This window comes from Histomonas meleagridis, assembly GCF_020186115.1.
Source record: "Histomonas meleagridis strain 2922-C6/04-10x chromosome Unknown contig_16, whole genome shotgun sequence".
Taxonomy (NCBI): Eukaryota; Parabasalia; order Tritrichomonadida; family Dientamoebidae; genus Histomonas; species Histomonas meleagridis.
In genome coordinates this window covers 199,139-215,642 of record NW_027150781.1, presented here as the reverse complement: position 1 = coordinate 215,642, position 16,504 = coordinate 199,139, and the positions used below count along the sequence as shown (strand labels likewise).

General features: G+C 27.9%; 5 protein-coding genes across 5 annotated transcripts; 2 read left to right on the top strand and 3 right to left on the bottom strand.

The window, feature by feature from the left end:
- Nucleotides 1-72: 72 nt before the first annotated feature.
- Nucleotides 73-1,203, bottom strand: GO595_001927 (inositol-pentakisphosphate 2-kinase IPK1-like; the record flags this gene model as incomplete). The annotated part of the gene is made up of 1 exon (XM_067914780.1): nt 73-1,203. One exon carries the CDS (start codon nt 1,201-1,203, stop codon nt 73-75), a length of 1,131 nt encoding a protein of 376 aa, XP_067777613.1.
- A 379-nt stretch (nt 1,204-1,582) lies between these two features.
- Nucleotides 1,583-2,332, top strand: GO595_001926 (DDE superfamily endonuclease containing protein; the record flags this gene model as incomplete). The annotated part of the gene is made up of 1 exon (XM_067914778.1): nt 1,583-2,332. The coding sequence occupies one exon, from the start codon at nt 1,583-1,585 to the stop codon at nt 2,330-2,332; it is 750 nt and encodes a 249-aa protein (XP_067777612.1).
- A 1,146-nt stretch (nt 2,333-3,478) lies between these two features.
- GO595_001925 (ribosomal protein L27e) lies at nt 3,479-3,913 on the bottom strand (the record flags this gene model as incomplete). Its single annotated transcript, XM_067914777.1, has 1 exon — nt 3,479-3,913. The coding sequence occupies one exon, from the start codon at nt 3,911-3,913 to the stop codon at nt 3,479-3,481; it is 435 nt and encodes a 144-aa protein (XP_067777611.1).
- Nucleotides 3,914-4,825: 912 nt separating this feature from the next.
- GO595_001924 (uncharacterized protein) lies at nt 4,826-7,303 on the top strand (the record flags this gene model as incomplete). Its single annotated transcript, XM_067914776.1, has 1 exon — nt 4,826-7,303. The coding sequence occupies one exon, from the start codon at nt 4,826-4,828 to the stop codon at nt 7,301-7,303; it is 2,478 nt and encodes an 825-aa protein (XP_067777610.1).
- An 8,318-nt stretch (nt 7,304-15,621) lies between these two features.
- Nucleotides 15,622-16,218, bottom strand: GO595_001923 (Amino Acid-Polyamine-Organocation (APC) Family; the record flags this gene model as incomplete). Its single annotated transcript, XM_067914775.1, has 1 exon — nt 15,622-16,218. One exon carries the CDS (start codon nt 16,216-16,218, stop codon nt 15,622-15,624), a length of 597 nt encoding a protein of 198 aa, XP_067777609.1.
- Nucleotides 16,219-16,504: the final 286 nt, after the last annotated feature.

Genomic DNA, 16,504 nt, shown 5'->3' with positions numbered 1-16,504 from the left:
TAACAATTGATGAATCAAAAACAATAAGACAAAAATATTTCCAACATTGCAAAACTAAGTACATTTTTTTCTTTATTTATTTTCCATTTCTTTATATGCATCAATAATTTTCTTATCCAATTTCAGGTATTGCGAAATTATATGCTGAGGCATTTTCAGATCAAAATCGATCACGTCGAATCGAACATCATTTCCCTGACCGCTTATCATCACGCTGCAATCTTTTGCTGCTTGAGCAATTAAAAACGCGGCGATGTTTATTCTTGCCTCGCTCTCACTCATATTCTCAATCAATTCCTTAACTTTTTCCACATCGTTAGGTAAAACAAATTCGTTATTCATCATCTTACATATACCATTAATGATATTTTCATCATTAACCATTTCTTCCCACGTCGGAGAGTTCGCCTTTTCCAAAATCGGAACAATACATTCGACGTCGAATTTATCAAGACGCTGAAGTTTAAGAATTTTAGATAGAACGTCATGCGTATAAAGTGATTCAACAAGTGTTTCCCTTTCATTTGGTGTAAGTTCTGATGTTTTTCCATCGCGAATAACTTTGAGATTACTTTGTGGATTGGTAGTAATATCTGTTATCGCTTTGCTTATGGATGAACGTTCGCCACTAAATAGGTCTAAAGGGTCATAGGATGTAATGGACTTGATTTGTCCAAGTTTGAACTTGTATCGTTGCATGAGTTGAAATCTTGATACACGTCGTTTGATAGAATCAGATGGAATTAATGGACAATCAGGAAGAAATCCCCACTTAGGTTTAATTTCGATGGAAATGCCTTGAGTTGGAATATGATCTTCATGGATTAAGCAGACTTTAGACGTGGTACAAATATGTGATTCGTTGATTCGACGTGGTGGACGATTAGATTGAATTTTGTTAGATAAGGCTTGAACAAATTCAGGTGCAATAGCGTATGGTGTTCCAGCATCAATGTAATCTAAAAATGGTTTTATGAAATTTTTGATATAGTTCTGATGTAGGATAACCCTAGATGTGAAGTCTTCGATTTCTGGTTCATTACCCCTTCGAAATTGAGGTTCTTGATTTTTATATAATCTAAGAACTTTACCATGAAATTCAGAGTCTTCTGGCCCGACAAAAGAAAGAATCACTGAGTCAAATCCTTCTGCTTTGTAAACCCAGAAATCTGGGTTCATAACAGGGAGAACAGGAAACTGCATAAGGCTTATTGGGCCACCCCATTCGTATTAATGTATTGTTTCAAAACAAAAATCAAAGTGAAAGATCACCGGTATGGGAAATTTATTTGTTATATGTGTTAAATCAATTTGTCTTTCGTGAGCTCACAAAAATCTAATATTTGTTAAAAAATCCAAAATAATTGTCTTTGATGAATCAACAAATAATAATAATTGCTGTTATCAAAAGATGTGTTTCTCATATCCAAGAACACAAAATCATTCACTATCAATCTTTAAGAATTAATTTATTTCAAATTTTTATAATTAAAATACCCTGGTGTCGCTTCAATTCGCCGTATTCAAATTTTAAATGCTAGTCAAAATAATTAATAAACGGCATTGAACAGACATCTGAAAGATGCAAGTAAGACCTGTATTCAGTGGAAAACCACACAATGATTACACACGTCGAGACGTCAGAAAGAAAATACAAATAGTTATTGACAAAATTCTAAGTAGTTCAGAATCAATTTACAAATTATCTCAAAAATCAGAAATTCCAGAATCAACGTTAAAATATTGGAGAAAGAAAATGGAGTTAAACAACAAATGGAGACCATGGGACAACAACCATGGTATCAGTCATCGGATATTCACCAATGAAGAAGAAACTGCAATTAAAGATTATATCGTTGCTAATTTCTTATCTCAAGGTATATATTTAAATGACGAAGATTTTATTGACATTGCATACCAAGCCTATCTCGAAAAATATACTAATGAAGAAATGATCAAAAAAGATTTTCCAATTAGCAGAGGATTTATCAATGACTTCAAGAAACGAAATATAATTTCATCGAGGAAACCTCACGCGAAAAGAAGACCAACAATATCTGATGAAGAAAAAAATGAATTCATCCAAAAAATTCAGAAACTTTTATCAACAATTGATAGATCTAGAGTTATTAATTCTGATGAAACATGTTGGAATAGTATTCCTGTAGGAATTTTGACTTGGTCTGAAACAGGATCTAACAATGTTAAAGCCTATGTCAATGCTAATTCCAAACAAAGTATCAGTGTAATGGCAAGTATAAAAGCTGATGGAAAAAAGCTACCTCTTATCATTATTGCTAAGGGTACAACTGAGCGAAGTGAAAAAAATTAAGGAGATATTTCATATTACAATTCCACTTAATCAAGCAATGGTTGGACAACAGAATCAACATTTGAGCAATATTTAAAGTTTCTCCGAAACAATTTTAATGACGACAAAAAGATATATTTGATTGTTGATCAATTTAAGGCTCATCAAACTCAAAAGATCCATGAGTGTGCTGATAATTTGAATATTGAATTATTATTCATCCCTGCAGGCTTAACAGATGAGTTACAGCCATTGGATCGATTGGTGTTTGGGAGCCTAAAGGCCACAGCAAGAAGATTGTTCAAAAAATCATATCAAAATGATCCCAATACTAAATCCAACGAAGAAACAGCAATTCAATATTTACTAGTTGCTTGGGAACATCTAAGTGAGAACACAATTACTGAATCATGGGAAATTTATGAATAAATAATTATTTCATTGATTTTTTTAATTGCATGAAATTTCAAATGTTTAGACGTGAATAGAGCTAAATATATGACCTAATAACAATTAACATATTTAAAAATTTTTGTTCAAATATTCAATTTTTTATATTGAGAATTGCAATGTATTGCTAACGCTTAAATCAGTAATCCTAATAACCTATTAATTTAATGTTTTTGAGTTTATTCGGTAAAAAAATTCCGGAATAATCACAATATTTATTTATATGAATAATTAAATTAGTTTGTTTCGATATCTTTTTGTACTTTACTTGTAATGAGTATTCTAAATGATGCTACTTTTTTAGTTTAATTTGATTATATGTAGAGAAATTTCAAATTGATTATTAAAATTATAAGATAAAGAAATAAGATTCATGTAGAGAGAACTAGAGTTGGAAGTATTTCATTTGCATTGACCAAAGCTCTTGTATATCATGAGCATCATGGAAATGGAATCCCTTGTGTCTGACTGAAAACGGTTTTATTCTCAAATTCCAGTGGCAAAAATTTGAATACGGCGAATTGGAGCGACACCAGGGTAATTTACAACAACATTAAGGATTGAAAAATTAATTTCATCTTGAAGTTAAATCACAAAACAAATTTCATATGAGAGAAGATTCAAATGTGATGAAAACACATTTTTCTATCGAATTCATTAAATTGTAATTAGTTTAATATACCAACATGATTTCTTATTATAAATTAAATTGTTTATTTAAAATTTGAGTGGCTTGAACAACCATGGCATCTTGCCATTGAGATACTTCTGGCGAAGAACTTTTGTGATTGCTTGAAGTTCAGCCTTCTTTTGTTCAGTGTCTTCCATAGACTTGATGACTTGGTCTGGTTTGACCTTGTTCCAGAAGTCTTCATCTTTCATCATATGACGTGTAAGAAGAAGATGGTTGAAGTTAACAGTCTTGACAAAAACTTTGATTTGAGTACGCTTGACAAGGGTCTTTTGTGGCATATCCTTTGTAAGCTTCTTTGGTGATTTTTGGATTCCTAAAACAACTGCGTGTGGATATTTACGTGCTTCAGTTGGTTCTGGATATGCTTGTAAAACTATTGCCTTCTTTCCTGCATGGCGGCCATTGAGAAGGATGACAAAACGACCTGGTTGAAGAAGTGTCTTGTTTGGTGCAGACATTCCAAAAGAAAGGCCATAACCGTTTAAAAAGTGTCAATTTTACTTCTATGTCACTTTTCAAATAAGCAAACATCATCCTTTTTTGCATCGATCTGAATAATATAATATGTTTGCGATTATAAAATTTATAATTTTGTACATGTTTTTTATATGTGATTTGGAGATAAAATCCAGTATTTGCTACATTTTGCATTAAAAATGCAAATTTTTATCAAGTCTTTAAAATTACATCTTGAGTTATTAGTAATAAATTATTAAATTATTCTTGAGCTTTTTTAGCTTTTTTAGCTTTTTTAGCTTTTTTTTTTTGAAGTATCAATTAAATTCCATCAAATTTTTTTTATCGTTGGTAATCAAGTTCAATTTCACTAGTGATAAATAAGCTTATGACTAATGTTTGCTGCACAATGAAATTGTTACGATTTGTGATTTTGTGAAATAAAATGTATTTTAAAATGGATATCTACTGACAAGTAATTTTTTGTATTTAGCTTTACTGAGTTCAAATAAAAATTATTTAAATATAAATTCACTATTTAAATAAAACATTTTTTTAATTTAAATTAACCTCTGTAAAATTATTTTGCATAATATTTTCAGAATTGACTTTAAATGAACCAACAAAAAAATAAACAACTTTTTGAAACGCCAGTTTTCACTGTAAACTTTTATAAGTTTTGAAAACTGCTTGTCAATTGTCAAGTGGTGTTTCTCGTAACTCTTTTACTTCGAAATTCTTTTTCAACCGAATACACATATTATATTGCCAAAAACGGCTCACCTGAAGGAGACGGAACTGTTGACAAACCATTTGATTGCTGGTCATCATCACTTAAAGCTATCAAATCTCAACCTGAAAATACCACAGCAACAATTATTTATAAAGCTGGTGAATACAATGATCAAATTACAATGAGTTACTGGAATGGATGTCGTAATAAAATAATTAATGTTATTGGAGATGGTCAAGTTACAATTACAGGAGGAACAAAAGTTACCACACAGTGGACAAAGGAAGGTGAAATATGGCGTACTCAACTCAATACCTCTGTTGAAAATTGGCGATTTGATACTTTATGGGTAAATGGTAAGCGTGCAGTTCTTGCACGTTCTCCTGATGAATGGAAGTTTGCTCGTACTCTTGGCTTCGCACAATATAATACTAGCGATGAAAATACAAAAAAACATGTATTTACTATATCAGAAGCAGGCGTCAAATATCTTCATGATCTTAGCCACGAAGAAATGTTAGATGTAATTATAGTTGACACACGAAAGTGGTGTCAAAATATTGAACGAATATCAGAATATGATCTCTCAAAACGCCAAATAATCACATATGGAGTTGCAACTCCTTCATGCGAAATGCAAACAAATGATATGTATTATTTACAAAACTTAAGAACAGGACTTGATAATCCTGGTGAATGGTTCCTTTCTCGATCAGGAGTCCTTTCATACTATCCTCTTCCCACAGAAATTTTCGAGAGCTCCAATGTAATCTATTCCACGACGAGTTCACTTTTATCAATAAATCAAGTCAATAATGTTAAGATCGAAAATATCCGATTTGCCTATGCAGCAAAGCCAGTAAATGATGAGGAAGCTCCCGGAAGCTCATATTTCGGCTGTACTATATACAATTCCAAAAATATAATTATTACAGGTTGTTCATTTGAACATTTTGGTATGAGCGCTATTAACTTTAGATCCGATGATAGCGTTATAAGCGATAATTATATTTATGATTTAGGCCAAACTGGAATTTCATTTAATGGATTTAATGTCACTGTTCAAAATAATATCATTAGAGGTGGTGGTCGAGTAAACCACAAAGGTAATGGCTTAAGTTGTTGGGGCCAAGGAAGTTTTGATAACATTAAGATACTTAATAATGACATATCTGATTTTTTATACACAGGCATAGGCTTTGGAGTTTGTAATGGCATTGATTGTCAAGTTGAGCCGATCAATTTTTTAGTTGAAAAAAATCATGTTCATCATTTAGGTTATAATATAATGAGTGACATGGGTTGTATTTATTGGGGTGGAATGTCCACCGGAACAATCATCCGCAACAATTGGGTGCATGACATTGGCGCATCTTCTTATGGCGCGCAAGGCATTTATCCAGACGAAGGCGCATGGGGTGCCCTAATCGAAGATAACATTGTACATGATGTATTAGACGGCTCATTTCATTTACATTACGGCCATAGCTTTGTTATTCAAAACAATATTTTTGCTATGGCCTCGAAGCGACAAATTGCATTAACACGACAAATCGAAAAACCGAAAATAATGACATTTAAAAATAACATTGTTGTTTATGATTCTGGTGATTTATTATCATCCACAATCGATTACTCCACTAAATTTGATTTCGATAATAACATCTATTGGAGAATCGATAACGTTAATGTATCATTTAATGGCGATTCATTAGCAACACGTCAAAGTAAAGGACAAGATCAAAATTCATTTGAAATTGATCCATTATTTGAAAGTGTTGAACGACGCGATTTCCGCTTTAAATCAAATGAATCGTTAACCAAAATCAATTTCAAGCCATTTGATCTTAGTCTAATTGGAGTTCAAGGAACAGACTCATGGAAGAACAAAGCGAAAGATTATCAATATCATGAATTTATTACTGTGTTACCTTATAACCAATTAAATTATCACGAGAACATGGAAAATGGGGAAACGGAATTTCTTAAGTCGTTCTCTAAGAATGTTGGATCAGGTTCAATTGCATTAAGTAATGAAGCTGCGCATTCGGGAAAATATTCATTAAAAATCGTCGACGCGAATAATAACCAAGCAAGTTACATACCTTATTTCATTATCAGTCCGAAGTATTATGAAGGCGAAATCAAATTAAGCTTTTGGCTAAAAATGGGAACTGGAGCTTCAATGAGTGCTGACATGAGGACGAATAACAAAGCAGGTCCAATTGTTTATGTTACTGAGAGCGAAGTATATTCAACTAATGGTAAAAGGATTTTGACAGATTTGGATAAGAATCAATGGGTCAAAATCGAAATGACTACTTGGATAGGAAGCTTGTTAAATATGTCGTTCGCTATTAAAGCAACACAAGGATCAAAATCTGGTTCAATTAATAATTTTAATATAACAAATAAAGAATGGTCAAAAGTGGAGTCCATCGTCTTCAATTCAAACGCTAAAGAAAAAGTTGAATGGTTTATCGACGATATAGAATTAACGGCCCCCGAGGCTTTAGTTGATGAATTTAAAGATTATAACATAGAAAATGATGATGGAGGGTTAACAACTGGAGAAATAGCTGGCATAGTAGTGGTGGTATTAGTTTTTGTAGCAATTGCAACAATTTCTGCTTTTATCCCATGTTGCAATTTATTATAATTAAAAAAAATTTTATTATGTTCAATGCGTTTTTTTATTTATTTTTAGATGCATTTATATTTTTCGAAAAATATAAATAAAATTCTAAATGAAATGAATAAATATTTTTTCTCTTCTTGTGGATCAGTTGCACCAGACTCGAGAAGAAATTGAATAATTTCTTTACGGTGAACTAAATGCGCTTTTGTAAGTGCAGTTTTGTATAATATAAATATATTCCAAAAATTATTTTGAAATATTAAAATAATAAAATAATTTTTAAATTAAAAATATAAACATCAACAGCATTAACATCAATTCCTTTATGCTCAAGAAGTAAATTTGTTATATATGCATCGATACCGACTGCCGTTGCTTTCATAAGTGCTGTTTCAAACAATTTAACTAATTTCCAATAATTGTTTTGGAATGTCAAGAAATTAAAATTATCATTTAATAAAAATTTTAAATATTTTTAGAATTAACATCAATTCCTTCATGCTCAAGAAGCATTTGAACAATTTCACTATTACCTTTTTCAGATGCTAATATAAGTGGTGTATAAAATAATATAAATAATTTCCAAATATTATTATGAAATTTGGAATTATTAAAACAAATTTTAAATAAAACTAATAAATTTTAAATAAAACAAATAAATATTCCTAACATTAACATCGATTTGATATTGTGAAAGAAGTAATTTAACTATTTCTACATAACCTTTTTCAATTGCCCAAATAAGTGCAGTTTTAAATATTTTATGTAAATATTTTATTTTATTATGAAATATCAAATTATTAAATTAAACATAAAATAAAATAAAGAAATATCACCATAATTAATATTAATTCCATCATGTTCAACAAGTAATTTAACAATTTCTTTGTGACCATTTTTAACTGCCAATATAAGAGCTGTTTCAAATAATTTTAAAAATTTCCAAATATTATCTTGAAATATTAAATAAAAAATATAAACAACATTACAATTAACATCGATTTCATAATGCGAAAGAAGTAATTTAACAATTTCTGTAGAACCTGATTTAGAAGCACACATAAGTGCAGATGGAAATAATTTAAATAATTTTCAAATGTTATTATGAAATATTAAAATATTATAATAAATAAAAAATAAAACAAATAAATGTTTCTAAGGTTAACATCAATTCCATTTTGTTCAAGAAGGAATTTAACTAATCCTAAGTTTCCACTTTTAGCTGCCCAAATAAGTGCAGTTTTAAAAAAATTGAATTAACTCCAAAACTTAAAATGAAACATTAAACAAAACAAAAATATTATTTTCTCATTAATATTAATTTTCGTTTGTTGTTTTATATAATTTGCAAGTTCAACATTTCCTAGTTAACTTGGAATTAAATCTTTAATAATATATAAATTTCCATTTTTCGCAAATTCATTTATAATATCATCATTAATTTTCATACCATTTTGAAGTAACAATGTAAATATTTCATAGTTATTAAACATAACACATTTTTTACCCAAATTTTCCAAATTATTAAATCGAACAAGTTTATTATCAAATAGATAATGAAACAAAGCATTTCGATGGAATTGTATTATTATTTCTAATGTGCCTTCAAATGAAGCATTATATTGTTCACACATATGTATTATTTCATCACTACCACCAGCAAGTGCAAATACAAATGCACTATATATAGGAATATCATAAGAAAGTAAAAACTTAAAACATTTTACAGATCCGAAAAATGCAGCATAATCAATTAATGTAACATTCTCTTTATTAACAAAAGAATGGTATTCATATAATGATGGAATGATTTTTTGTTTGGGATCAAAGTTTTCGATAGATGCAATTTCTTGAAGTTTTTCAACTTTATCTTTTCGAATTATTTTTGTGATTTTACTTTGATTACATCCTTTTTTAATATATTTCTTATGAAGTTCCCAATCATTATTTGATATTTCTTTAAGATGTTGGTTCATATATACACAGTATGGTAAATTTGATTCTTTAATGAACATAGAAAAATTATCTCCTAAATAATGTGCAAAGTAAAGAGATCTTTTTGTAAATGTTTTTGGTGTTAAATAATTTTGCTCAATTAACATGTTAATAATAGGATATGACTCTGTGGTATTAACATTAATAATGAATTGTGTGAATACATCAATAAGGCGGCAATAATTTTGAATCGCTTCTTCTCTTTGTGTGATTTCATAGATGAATTGAAAATAAACTTCAAAAGAAACGTCCTTTCGGCTAATATATGAAGAATAAATTAATTGACTTAAGAGTATATTAAAAGTATGTGGATAACTAAAGTCATGTAAACTCATGATCGTATTTACTGATGTTGATATATTGTCCTTTTTTAAATCAAAAATTATTTTTTCAAATGTTTGTATATTTCGGAAACATGCTTGTATTTCAGCTGGTGTTTTCATAGAAGTTGAATCTTCGCTTGAATGCTTGCTATTTTCGTTCCCCATTTGGAATAAAATAACTACCAATTTTAACGGCCGTTTTACTGAGTTAATTTTTCTAATAAACCGTAAAGACGATCGAATCGGGTTGAAAAGAAGGTCATCAAGTTCGCAACGCACTTTTTTATCAAAAAGTGGATCAATTTTATTATGCACATCATTTTCCAAATGACTTATTAAAAAAATACTACTGTACAAATCTTATAAATATCTTCGTAGCTTTCACAAAATGATTGGGAACTTCATAAAAAATTAATTAAAGAAGGAGTTAATCCTAATGAGATTGCACAAATAATGCGAAATGATGAAATCGAAAAACTTCAAGAAATGTCATCACAAAGTAATTTTGATTATAATCAAGAAATTGAACCATCACTTAATGAAAGATGCTCATTTATTAATAAAGAAAATGTCACGTTAAATGATTATGCAACATTTTTTGGATCAATTAAATGTTTTAAATATTTACTTATGAATAATGCAAAAGTATATAATGCAGGTAAATATGCAATTGCAGGTGGAAATGAAGAAATTATTCATTTATGTGAACAAAACCATTCATCATTTGAAGATGCATATGAGACAGCAATTGAATTCCATCGAAATGATATCTTTAAATATCTTTATGACAATAATTTCGATAACTATTATGAAGTTTGTTGAATCGTTTTTAACAAATCAATTGATTATTTTATAAAAGTTAATATATTTAACTTTTTACTTGGACAAAAAGGAATTGTTATTAATATAAAAGATATTTATTTGTTTTATTTGAAATTTATTTTAATAATTTTATAATAATATTTGGAAATTATTTAAAACATTAATAATTTTAGCATCTTCAAATGGCCGAATAGAAATAGTTAAATTACTTCTTGAACAAGAAGGAATTGATATTAATGCTAAAGATATTTATTTGTTTTAATTAAAATTTATTTTAATAATTTTATATTTCAAAATAATATTTGGAAATTATTTAAATTATTTAATACAGCACTTATTTTGGCATCATCAAATGGTCATATAGAAATTGTCAAATTACTTCTTGAACAAGAAGGAATTGATATTAATGCTAAAGATATTTATTTGTTTTATTTTGTATTTATTATAATAATTTATTATTTCAAAATTATATTTGAAAATTATTTAAATTATTTAATACAGCACTTATTTATGCATCTTCAAAAGGTCATACAGAAATAGCTCAGTTACTTAGAAGGAATTGATGCTAATGCAAAAGATATTTATTTCTCTTAGACATATGTCTAAAACAACTTAGTAAAAGTTATTAAAATGCGTTTTTTTTTTTCGAAAAAAAATTTTATCTTCTGTTGATCACTAGATTAGACACATATCAAATAAAATGACCACAAATTAATTATTGGTTCTCAATACCAATAAAAATAATACAAAAAACACGATGATCATTTAGTTTATATGAAAACCAAAAATAAAAATAATAAAACATTTATTATATTTGTTCATATAGTAAATTATAACCATTTAACGGAACTTCATTTTCTTCTCTTATTAATCTATCAGCTATAATAGCAGTCCATCTTACCAAAGCGCCAATTGGACCAGCGGTCAAAATCGAACATTTTGGCAATGGGAAAATATTCCAATTTTTATTTTTCTTATAAGTCAACACACCAAAAGTTTTATCATCATAAGGATACACAACAATATGTGCGTCATTAAAATGCGAAGAAATTGTTTTAGGGTCATAACCATAAGGGTTTTCACACCATACTATAGTAACGTTATCATTACCGATATGTCTTTTCTTAACAATTCTTTGTTCATCATTTTCTTTATTCGGCATTAAAGTCGAAACATGGAACATTACTTCCATTCGATTGTTCTTATAAAACAATGAATATTTACCTGTCGAACAATTTTTAGTGTCAAGTATTCCATCATATTTTTCATGTTTATTAAGTTCAATTAGTTTGCCTAAACTTAAAAGAAAATCATTGTATAATTGCGTTGTATCTTTTGTCGTGTTTGAAAGGATTTCATTTTGATCAAATTGTCCTTTTTTAACATAAACAATTCCAATTTTGAGACATTCGAATGGTCGATAAGTTAATACTTGTGAAATTTTTCGATTTATATGTGCTTCTGATTCATAACATTTAAGAATATCATTCATGTTATAAAAAAGTAAAGTAAAATCAAAAAATTTCGGATCTTTTTGTAATGTTCGAATATTAAATAAATTTTGATCACTTGAATTTCGATAGTTTTCATTTTCGTTTTCATTTTCATTATTATTTATATCAATTGTTACTTCATTAATTGGTTCCGGAACTGTTAATTCGATAAGATCACTAAAGAATAATTCATCTTCATTAATAACTTCGGGGAAAACATTTTTAAGTTCTTCTTCAAAATAAAAATCAAATTTTTCTTCTTCGTTTTTATTTTTATATTCTACATATGGAAGTTTTGGTTTATCACTTAAAATATAATTTTTAGTATTCGTCTTAAGAAATGTAACATTACATTTAAATAATGAATTCGGGACACGAGAATTTAATGAAAATGTTCGATCATTAATATTATTAAATGTGAATATCGCATGATTTTGTCTTAATAAAAGAAAAACAGTCGAATCTTTAACTTTGGTATTAAATGTACATTCTTCATAAAATGAAAATGGTAATGAATTAATGATTTGGGAATATTGTTTTTGGAAATTTGTTGGAATTTTCTTCGAAATTCGTTTCAGGGTTTCAAATAACTCTGGAAGAAATTCGGGAATATTTCTATACATATCAAAATATGAAAAGAAAATGATCCAAAACGAATTTAAATCATCGAAATCAATGAAATTCTCAAAATTTTCTAAAAGCAAATCGAGAAAACCATCAATTTTCTCATGAATTAAAGAAAAAATCTCAGGAAATGTTTGAAAAGCTCTTATATAATTTTTAATTAAATCTTTTGAATTAATAATATTTTGGAAAATGATTTTCAACCAAATTAAATCAATCGATTTATTTGAATTATATAAAACAATTAATAAAATTGAGATAAACATATTAAAAGTTACATTTTCGAAATCGTTTTTAATGATTTCTTGTAAAATAGGTATAACTTTCGATGAATCTTTTGATTCAATAAAACTTTTAGTACATGAAATTAAACTTTTGTTATTATCCCAAAAATATAATTTATTTATAAAATCGGATTTCAAATTAATTTGTTGATTCGATGTACATATACTAAAAGAAGTTAATATAAACATCCAAAATTGTTTATCATCGAATGATATTGGTGATAATTCTTTAATTTGCGTTGAAAAAAATGGAATTATTATATGAGAAGTTGGGGAGAGTTTAAACAATGCTGCCAAATATATTGGAAACATTTCGATGATATTTTCTTTTGTTATATCACATAATAATTTCACTAACATTTCGATATATTTTTCGACAAAATCATTTTCGAAGTCAATTGCTGCAACGTTATAAAGTAAAAAATTCAAAAATTTAGCAATTTCTAAATTAGGTTTTTTGTTTAAAGAAAAAATTACTAAATCATAAAACAAATTTTGTACAATTTTTGTTGCATTAAATAAAAATCGTGGCGGAATAATTTCATTAATTAAAACAAAATTCTCGATAAATATACCATAAACGTTATAAATTTCTTCTTCATTCGGACAAAGTCTTAATAAACAATTTGTATATTCTAAAGCTTTTTTATATTTCCAATCATTCCGACTTAACGTTAAATTTGGTAATGAATAATTTTTACTATTTATAATGTTAACTTTCCATTTTCTCTTTTCTGTTAAAATGTTTTCAAATTCATATGGATGATTAAATAATAAATCAACTTGATCAAAATGAATTTGATCGACGTTATTATTATTATTATCTTCGTCTTGAATTCGTTGATTTTTATCGAATAATTGATTTAAATAATTACTTATGGATTCATTTGAAATTTTATATAAAATAGGATAAAACAAAATAGAAACGATTGATATAAATCCGAAATAAACTGAATAAAGATTGTTTGAATTTGTTACTTTTGTTTTTAAATAATCCCAAACACCAGAATCAGTAATTTGAAAGTAAAATGTAAAATGTAAATAAAAATATGTCGATAAAATCTTAGAAAATTTCCATGTTTCATTATCAATTATCATTAATACTTTTTTGATATGTTCCGGATATTTCGGTAATATATATGTACATAAATTAAATAATGTTAGAAAATGAGTTGTTGGTTCTTCTCTTCGGATTGATGAAATAGCTAAAAATTTAAATATTAATAAAAAGTTTTCAACATAACTTTTCCCAATTGTTTCAAAAAAAGAATCAATTTCAGACGTCTTGGAACAAAGTTCATCAAATATCCATTGGACTGTATTAATATCAACATTATCTGGAAAGTCCGTATATGAGATAAATAAAAGTTTGACAAGTGATATGACTTCAAATGATGTCTTGCTATTGATCTTAAAATATTCACGAAAGCTTGGATGTTGAGTAATCTTTGAAATGTCAAGGAAAACAGAACTGGGACATTGTGAAAATACACAATAACTTTCAAATGGATTGATCTGAATAAAAATTGGAAGAATAACTTTGGAAATTAATGGCCACCAAATGAATATATATTCTTCCGTCTGTGATTGGAGTATATAGTCACGTAGATAACGTACTTTTTTGGTGAAAATGGAAATGGAATCTGATGAAATTGGCCCTTTTCTTCGATTCATTAAAAAGACTTTATGTATGGGTTCTTCCCAAAAGTCAATAGTTGGTATGTTTGTTAAGTGAGAAACTATTTCAACAGTTTTGATCCACATCTTCTTTTCAAATTTTTGATCATTTAGTTTTGAAACAACACTCATAATTTTAGCAAGTCCTGTGATAAATAGAATGTATTCACAAGAATTTATTGTTTGTGAAAATTGTTTTGACTTTAGAATTTGAATGATTAAAGTTAAATTTGAAGTCATAGCCTTTTGGAACTTTGAGTCAGATTGACCACTTTCGATATGCTTTGCTATTAATTCAGCCATTACAGGAACAATTGGGAAAAGATATTCTGAAATTTCATTTATATCTCTTGTTGATACCCTCTTTTGTATGTTTTTATGGTATTTATTTAGCTGCTTCGTAATTCCTGGAGTTTTCATTTTTTCATGCTTTTTTCCTTCTTTTTCCATTTTCTCACGTACGTTAAAATTGGGGAACCATACCGCATCATTGAAAAACCTGAATTCAAAATAACCGAAACTGTGAAAGAGGCATTGATTGAATTATTTTTGATCGCAATTGACCGTAAAAAGGCGGTTTTGTCAAGTGTCATAAACATAACACAATCAATTTGATAGTAATTATTTTATTTTTTGAGGGGGCATATTGTGAATTCGAATCTTTATGTGAATACAACCCAATAAAAATCATTATTTTGCAATTTTCAAGTCATCTATAATTATTTAAAGAAAATATTAGATGTGCACCATCAGCTAGAATATGATAATAATTATTAAAATGAATGTATACATTAAAAAAATTAATTTTAAATGAATGTGTTTTTATGTAATCTTCCCGGAAAGAGCATAACAACAAAATTGATGTCCAATTTTATGATTAATTTCTGATAAATTATTTATTATCATAAACAAATGGGAGGATATATGGAAGAAAATCATATGAAAATTTGACTTAATCGATCAAAGACACCTCATTATATGGCTAAATTGTATGGACAATTAATTTAAAAATATCTCCAATTTAAAATTTAATTAACTAATTATGTTTTGTTCACATCTTACCTACAGCTAATAGTAAATGATTAGAAATAAAAAAAAAATTAGAGATTGAAAACATTTAATTAAATACGAATTCGATCAAGATTGAATTCTTTTAGACGCTCTTTATGTGGCAAAGATGAGATCTCATCTTGATCTAAATCAATTTGTGTTTCAAAATCTTCTGTAATTGTGATTAATGTTTTCATAAGCATATCACTAAACTGATATGCCATTTCTTTCATTTCTCTTTTTTGATTCTCAATGATAGAATCTTTTTCTGCCATAACTCTTTTCTTTTCTGATTTAAGATTTGCTAATTCAGCTTCTGCATCACGAAGCTGGCTTTCAAGCCCTGCTATTCTATCTTTTAGGCTGTTCAGTTTCTGTTCGTATTCATGTTGAGTTGAAAAATGATAAGATGTTATTTTCGATACAACTTCCTCACTCTGTGCTAAATCATTTTGAATTTCATCAATTAACATATCTGTGTTTTTTTGTTTTTGAGATGTTTCAACAGAAATTGTTCCAATGTCTTGATCAATATTTAATAATTGTTGCTCAATAACAGAGTCAGAAACTCTTGTTTCTCTCAAAAGTTTTCTTTTTTCTTCAAGTGTCAATGGTTGGGGTGAATTCGCTTTGGTTCTGCTGCTTTGGATGCGAGAAGACCTTCGCATTTATAACGTTCTTTTAAACGTCTTTTATATATCCATTCAAGAAAATTCCTCGCCTCAAATGATTCGGGTGATATTGTCCACAAGATACACGAACTTGGTGTTAGGAAATTTTTGTTAGTACTAATCAAAAATATACATTTGATTGATTCTCATTCTCATTTTTACTCTAATATCCATCTCAATCGAAGACACTACAAATATCTTCACACTTTCTTGCTTAAAAACATATGTTTTTTTTTTTAAAAATTCTCAACATTTAATCATAATTAATTACATTAAAATTTTG